The following is an 8407-nucleotide window of genomic DNA, read 5'->3' as shown; positions in this document are numbered from 1 at the left end:
AGGTTGGTCGGAGAATCGGAGCAGCTGGTGCGGTATTACATTCCGTTTATCGCACCGTTGTGACGAAAAGGGAGCTGAAGCAGAAGGCAAAGCTATCGATCTACCGGGGAATTTTTGTTCCTACCCTCACCTATGGTCATGAAGGCTGGGTCATGACCGAAAGAACGAGATCCAGGGTACAAGCGGCAGATGGGTTTCCTCAGGAGGGTGGCTGGCGTCTCCCTTAGAGATAGGGTGAGAAGCTCAGTCATCCGAGACTAGCTCGGAGTAGAGCCGCTGCTCCTTCGCGTCGAAAGGAGCCAGTTGAGGTGGTTCGGGCATCTGGTAAGGATGCCTCCTGGGCGCCTCCCTAGGGAGGTGTTCCAGGCACGTCCAGCTGGGAGGAGGCCTCAGGGAAGACCCAGGACTAGGTGGCGAGATTATATCTCCAACCTGGCCTGGGAACGCCTCGGGATCCCCCAGTCGGAGCTGGTTGATGTGGCTCGGGAAAGGGAAGTTTGGGGTCCCCTGCTGGAGCTGCTGCCCCCGCGACCCGATACCGGATAAGCGGTCGAAGATGGATGGAAGTTCACTCACCATTCCCACATCATCATACATTCTACACGGACACTAGTGAACAGGCCTGGTTGTAATGGCTGTATTTGCGTGGCAAGGAAAACTGGGTCATTAGTATTCAAAGTGGTAGAGCTTGAAACAACGAGAGAGCTGTACACAACCAAAGAGTGGAGTGTTGCGTTGCCACACACAATACTTTGTGTAGTTAAGAACACGTCTAGAATGAACATAAAAGGAGTTAATTACTTTTTATATCACCACTCGTCAATTGTTGGTAATATCTCATTTGCAAAAAGATGATACTGAATGACAGAAATAATCAGGTTCTTGCTTGCTTGCTCTTTCTCTCTCTATTCCAGTTACGATTTAGTGGACTGACTTTCCAGTGTTTAGAACTGCTGTACAACAAATTACAAAAGGTACAAATATGGAGCTATCCGATTTAAAAAAGAAAAACGCTATGGGTGCTACCATGCTAAGTAATGAAGTAAAGTAGATCAACAGAAGCCAAGTTGGTCATTGTTAAGGTCATTGTCCCTCAGATCACATGTTAAACTACTTAGCAAGTCCAGGACCATTCAAAATTAACAAATGAAGAGTTTTATGTCAAAACCTCTTAAATAAACCTAAAAGTTTAGTTTTGATAAGAATTATATATTTTATGATACATGGCAGGTTTATTTGTTTGCAATGCACCACTTCCCTTTCAGTAAAGAGTTAGCTTCTGCAATGCATTTGTTATTTGATGCTAACAGCTGTGATATTGATTAGTGATGTTCAGCACTGCAAATGAAAAGTTCCATGACCCGGGGCCCAGTTGTATAGCTGTTAGGTGCTCTTAATTATTTAGGTAGAAGTTACATAATCATTTGAAATAATAACTACTGGTAAGTACTAGTTAGTAAAATGTACTGGCTTGTAGCTGCTAGCTACCTGAGCTAGCTACTTGACTATAATGCAATGTTTCCTCAAAATGTGAACCAAATGCATTCTCGATGTCCTTGAGATAAATACATTTTTATTTCTTATTTTTAGACAAAGAAAATCCGGATGTTTGCGTAATGTAACTAGCATACAGCTAGGGTTGCCCTAGCATGACATTTCCCACCCCAAGGGTGACTTCAATTCAAAATGGCTGCCTTAATCAGAAAAGAAATGTCATTTTATTAACCTGTGACGTCCAGGGGAACTGTGTCCTGCTCGTCACTGATGCCCACCACAACCTCACAGCGGTACAGACCAGAGTCGCTAGAACGTAGCCCTGTCAGAGCAAGACTGGCGTTGTAGCGGTTCTCATTGTAACCAGGCAGTGTCACACGGCCCTGGAAGACCTTTTTCACCTGAGGGAAGAGAGAGAGGAGGGAGTAAAAATGAGAGGGAGAGAACCAATACACGACCGAGCCATTCATATTTTTTCCCAAAAAAGCTTGACACAAAATATTTCTCAGTGGCCCCCGCCAGCTTTTATTGTACCTTGACCACATTGTCTTTGGCCACTAGGAGAGACTGTTCCTTCTGCAGGCCGTCGGAGCCTCTCTGGCCCCAAACCTTTGTCCACTTGATCCGGGGGGGCTCATGGGATGAACTGGCACTGGGGCGGAGGGTGAAGAGGCAGGGGAGGAGAACAGTCTTGGACAGCTCCTCGCTAATGGTCTGATGGGTCACCTTCCGCATGTTCACCACTGTGTCGGCGTTGGTTACGCCTGAGAGGTGAGGAGAGAAAAGGAGAGGACAATCAATGCCGACTTGTACATTAAGCCACAGGACGTTATTTCTGATTACAATGAAAAGACGTTAGTTAATGCTTCTCCACCCTCCACGCTGCTTTGTTACATCAAATCCTACTGGTTGTGGCGTAAGAGTGAAACAACAGAGGCTCATTGTGGCTGTCTGATTATCGGTCATTGATCCAGCAAACCATTTCTGTGCTACCTGAACAGTGGGAGGCAGGACCATAGACTGCAGAGGGAAGATATCAAAAGTCTTTACCTAAGCCATACATCAAATCTGGATGTGCATTATGGGATCAATATCAACCACCTCCTTGCAGATTAAAGCACCACCACCACTATAAAGATACAAATATTACATTCATCTAAACAACTAATGACAGAGAGAAAGGCTATCATGAGAAATTCAGTGCGGTGCGTTTAGAGGAATTCTGGTATCAGCTGCTTTGTTCAGAAAAATTCTGTCGTGTTCCACTGCATTTTTCTTTGTTGTTTTTTATCCCAACTCATTTTACACCGGTAGAGTACCATCATACATTATCATTATACTCTAATCCTGTGTCACCTTGCCTGAAGAAGAAAAGGTGGCTCATTTACATTGCAGAGGGCGAATGTGAATTCCACTCATACAAAACAGTAATACAGGTTATCATCTCTGAGCTGAATCTGCATCTGTTTACCCAATGTGCACAGTGTGTGAATGAGGTTTACCTGTAAAGCCTTAAACCTAATCCGATTCTTTTCTAGCTCCCTTATCAGTCACTATTCCCTTTCTCCTCACTACTGAGAATGATGGAAAAAAAACATGTTATTCCTGGACATCTAATCTTGCACCAAAGGCCACCATCAAGGCACGCATTTTCAGTCAGCTATAGACACTTTTTAGCCACACTAGCAGCGTGGTCCAGATTTATATACTGTATGTCAACAAGTATTTGGACGGTTGCCATGAAATTTTGTATTTAGATGAATCCTAATGACATTGGTGCTCTCCTGACTTTACCCTTGTTATTTTTGGGGCATTTTTGGCCTTTATTTTTACAGGACAGCTGAAGAAATGAAAGGGGTGAGAGAAGGGGAATGACATGCAGCAACGGGCCGCCGGTCGGAGTCAAACCCAGACCCGCTGCGTCGAGGAGTAAACCTCTATAGATGGGCAAATGCTCTACTAATTGAGATATTCGGGCTGGTTGTGAGTGAAGCAGCGTAAGATGAAGGGAAAAGAGCAACAAAAACTGAAAGAAGCATTCCCAAGGTGGGCGGAACGGTTGAAGGTGGAGAAAATGAACATATTGATTAGTGGCAGTTTCCATTGCACACTTTGTGGGTGTGTCCCCTGCTCCACTCCTGTTTGATTGGATGCAAGCTACACGCTACACGCTCCTGTCTGTAGTCTGTAAAGGCAGATTTGTGGAACAATGTTAACCGCTAACCCAGCGGTCACAGACACACTGCTGTCACACTGAGTCTCCCAACCTCTCTATCCACCTGTGCGCGCTGTCATTTTTCTACCCATCTCCTGTCATTCTCTTTCTCCTCTTCCTCCCCCGCAGTACGACCACCTGCCAGCTTCAGTGGATTTAGTTTTCCTGAAGCTGGAAATCATATTTTTTGTTTTATATTCAGCCTATAGGTAAAGATATGCTTCGTTTTTGTGTTACTTTCAGGATTAGATGCTCCCCTCAGCCATTGACGATGCTTTAGCTAAACTTTAAATCAGTTGCCTCAGCTTTGAGTGCCTATTGTTGCTTATAGTGTATGTACTGTATGTTTGTATGTACGAAAGAAGATTAGGCCCACTGGTGAAAAATGTATGTGAGTTCTGACTTTTTTTCTCAGAATTTTGACTTTTTTAATTCTCAGAGAAAAAAGTCAGAATTCTGAGAAAAAAGTCAAAACTCACATACATTTTTCACCAGTGGCCCTAATCCTCTTCCGTATGTATGTGTGTGAGTAAGTGGCCACTGGAATTCTCTCTCTCTCTCTCTCTATCTCACACACACACACACACACACACACACACTTTGGAGCTGGCATTTTTCCTTACTGGATGGTTAATGTGACTTTGAGCAGACACAAATAGCAGACGTGCGGATTGCTGTCATTGCTCATTCCTGTAGCCGTTATGCTGTTGCAGTTGCTCACGCTAAGAGGCTGAGTGCCTCTACCCTGATAGCTTAACATCAGCCCTCCCATCCCATTTTTTCCTCCCCGCAGACACATGAACACGCATAAATACCCACTCCTTTTCCTTCTCCCAGTGACAACGTCTTAGACAAGCGTTACTTGGCTAACTTGACTAACAACCTGACAAACTGATCTATGTTGCTCTGCATGGCAGCATCAAACAGGATTTATGCTCTGAAATGGCCTCTCGTTTCACACTCGACTGGAGTTCAGCCCGTCGAGTAAGGTGACCTGTGAAACAAAATGCATGGTGCTTTCAAAGGCAGAAGGATAAGATGAGACAAAAGGGGAGGAGAGGAATAAACAAGTAAAGCAGTGTGGGTCGCCAACAATGACTACCCATGTTAGAATTTTTGCCGTGTGCATAACGAAAAATCATCTTAAAGGAACAGTTTGCGCAGTAAGTTTAAGAAATAATAAATAATTTATGACTTCTGGGTCAAAATATGTAAGAAAATTGATGTTATATTCAAAAAAAAAAAACTAGCTCTAATTTCCATCAACTGTACTCTGGGGTTAAATCAGCATCAGGTCTCGGCTCCTCCAACTAAAGCTGCTGCAGGTGCTTCTCTTTAATGCATGAGATGCATTTTTCTCCTGTGGTGTGGATCTTGGACTCTGTTCCCACAATTTCACAATGGATTCAAAGAGTGTTCAAACTTCTCCCATTAGAAGCTATTAGCTTCTGGCTCAGTGACATGCCTTTTTGCTTTTTTAAAAATCCGGGACCCCGTCTTGAACTATATAAGGGAGGATGGACCCTTCGGCCTGGCCTCTAAGGTAAAGCATGATCTGAGATCTCAAAATACATTTCCAGCTAACACACAATGGTAAGCCATTTTGACTCATTATGTTGAGCATACCCCAACTTTGTGACCCTTCTGTGTTCTTGTTGTTTTTGTTTTTTTGTAGTTGTCTTAGTTGTTTTTAAGAGGTTGTGGGTCGGGTAAAAGGAACGCTTTATTCTTTACTCTGTTTCTGTCTTAGTGTATGCTGTATGTCCTTATTCAAAATTCAATATGTTAAAAAAATGTATATAGTTACATTCATTAAGCCTGGCTTTGTCTGAAGGAAACACCACCAACCTACCGGCACCTCTAAATCTCACTAATGGCCATTTTACATCTACATTTTGTTACAATTTGACAGAGTAAAGCTAGTTGTTTCCACCTGGTTCCTGTCTTCCTGCCCTGCTAAGCTAACCAACTGCTGGCTGTAGCTTTATTCGCATCAAACAAACATAAAAACAAAAATGGTATCAATCTTCTCATCAAACTCTCGCCAAACAAAACAAATAAACGTATTTCACAAAATGTTGAATGAACTATAGCTTTAAGTCTGTTACAGAGTATCTATTAACCAATCAGGGTTACTATTACTGTAACTATTACAATTACTATTACTATTATTGCAAATAATAATTTCTCATTTTTTTCAGAGCAGATGCACTTTTTTGTGTATATCTCTTTTGTGTATATCTCGCAGGATTAAACTTTTCCATTTTTATCAACAAAAGCACTCAAAGTACTTTAGTGAATACAGGTGAAAATTACAATTTTGAGAGTTACACAACATTGTTGAGCACAAAGTGGCTCTATCCCCTCACTTTGTGCTCCACACACTCTGCAATAGGGATCGGAGTAGAGGAAAATTGATGCACTTGGAATTTGTTTAACTTAAGAGCAAAAGCAATGTACTTTTGTCTCACACTGACAGGAAATAACACAGTGTGTGATTGTGAGCGGAGGAAGGAGGCGAGTGAGGGAAAACACATAAACCAAAAAAGCTGGAGGTCTGTGTAACGGGCAAAATTGGAGTGATGTGATGTGGAAAAGGAGTCAAGAGGATGCGATGGAAAAAAGTAGAGATGCACTTTTGTGATTTAGAGAGCAGTGTGTTAAGACTGGCAAAGTGACACATTGATGCTCCCTCACACACACACACACACACACACACACACTGAAACCAGAGGCTATTAGTTTCCACTCCCAGCTGTCACTCTCTTTGCTTTATCCCCCTCGAGGATGTGGCACTCATCTTTGTTTACCACACACTTACGCATGTGCCCCGCCCCTTCAAACACACACACTGACACACAGTAATGCGTGGTCCCAGAAGACAATCAAACTGCAATTTCTGAACCACCTTGCCGAGAGCTTGCTAGGAAAAAAAACAGGAAAATGTATTCTTCGGCTAAGAGGCATCAATAACGTTTAATCTGCTCGCCGGTTTCTTGCCAGGTTCCACCTGGATAAGCACCATTTGGGTAGCATTAAGCTATTTATGTTGCCAATGGGCAAGACAGTGCCACAAATGAAGCCAACCAAGCTTCACAATCTCATTCACATTCATGTTCTCCCCCCCCCCCCACTCCACCATTTTACTCTTTTGATCCCCTTCATTTGGACACATGTTTGTCTTTGTTTCCTGGCTGGTGTTGCAATTTGCAAAACTAAATAAAATGAAATCAATTGCAGAACCCCTTTGAAAAGCCAAAATTGCAACGTGAAGGACACCAGGTGGGGTCCTCCCCCATTTGTTCTCTTCCTCTGCCATTGATTTATCAAATCTGCATTTAGATGGAAATGTTATCACAAGCTTAACCCCCAAGAGGCTGTCTTTTGTTTGATATATATCTGTGTTTTATATTGCTCTTTGTCACCCTTTTCTAAACAAGGCTCACCAGGCTGTTGCGTGACAAAAAAAGAAGAGGAAATACAAAAGCTGAATGTCAATACAAAGCAAGAGAAGTACAGAAGCAAAAGTGCATATATGTCCTCTGTACAACTCATCAGACAGTTAAGTCCATGCCAGTGTGATGGGATTTTGTTAAATGTTAAAGGTCCCATGGCATGACATTTTTAACATTAATATGAGTTCCTCCAGCCTGCCTTTGGCCCCCGGGTGGCTAGATATGGCGATAAGTGTAAACCGAGCCCTGGGTATCCTGCTTTGCCTTTGAAAGCTCAGATGGGCCGATCTGGAATATTGCTCCTTATGAGGTCATAAGGGGAAAGATTACCTCCCTTTTCTGTGCTTTGCCCATCCAGAGAATTTGGCCCGTCCATGAGAAAGAGAGAGACATTGTGGCTTTCAAACGAGCAAAGTGCCAGTTGGTCAAGGTCACACCCCAAGCCTCCACCTTTAACAGCCAATTTTTATTGACCTTGTCCCGTGTCTTTGTATGTCTGTATGTTAAGAGGGGCACACTCTACCTCCTCACGGAAGCTCTACTTCCAGCGCGTTGCACATGGAGCTCATATTATCTTATTTTCTTTCTGCTGGTTCACAGTGGCGTCTACGTGATCATCACTGTTGGCCCATCTGTCTTCGCTTTAGAGGTGCTCTCGAATTATTAAACACAGTCGGAGAGCCTGTATGTGGCTGGAACCGAGCTGCATACAGACACAGGGGTGGGCGGTAATGGCATTTTCACAGTAATAGAACACAATTGCAAACATCATTCCTTTTTCTCACCCTCTCCTTTTTATTCTTTCTCCCTTTCTTTCTTACAGAAGTGCCTGCAAAAGGTTTTCCGGTGATAAAGGCCCCTTTGTCTTCAATTTGCCAACATCAGACCCGTCAGCCCGCCACTCAAAAGAGCTACTGGGACTGATCGAGTGCATCCTCTCCTGTCAACACCACTTCACTCCTGCTGCCTGTGTGTCAGCTGATTATGTGTGTATGTCTATGTGTGTGTGTGTTTGTGCAGAAGTGTGTGTAAGTCATAAATCATCACAGATGAGCTGTCCAACAGAGGCTTGTGCTATTAGTTGATCACTGTGTTAAGAAATGACAGCTGAAACAACACAAACAATGCAGCCGGCCCAGCTCAAACTGCTCCTGCTATTTTCAGAGTTGGTTTTAATCTGGAGCATGATGGATGTGGTTTCATGTACAAGAGCAGTACAGAAGAGGATTATTAAATGGACTCA

At 43.3% G+C, this 8407-nt stretch overlaps 1 protein-coding gene across 2 annotated transcripts in view; it reads right to left on the bottom strand.

Annotated features, from left to right (window-relative positions):
* The window catches only part of ncanb (neurocan b), a 137511-nt gene that overhangs the window by 88958 nt on the left and 40146 nt on the right, over window positions 1-8407 (bottom strand). For both annotated transcript variants that reach the window (XM_034881613.1, XM_034881614.1), the window contains exons 3-4: window positions 2029-2258; window positions 1727-1895 (exon numbers count right to left, since the gene is read on the bottom strand). In XM_034881613.1, coding sequence (XP_034737504.1) covers window positions 1727-1895; window positions 2029-2258 — 399 coding nt within the window. The remainder of the gene's footprint in view (window positions 1-1726; window positions 1896-2028; window positions 2259-8407) is intronic.

Source organism: Etheostoma cragini, chromosome 9 (assembly GCF_013103735.1).
Source record: "Etheostoma cragini isolate CJK2018 chromosome 9, CSU_Ecrag_1.0, whole genome shotgun sequence".
NCBI classification, from domain to species: domain Eukaryota; kingdom Metazoa; phylum Chordata; class Actinopteri; order Perciformes; family Percidae; genus Etheostoma; species Etheostoma cragini.
Note: the sequence above shows the minus strand (reverse complement) of the source record. Positions and strands in the feature narration are given on the sequence as shown.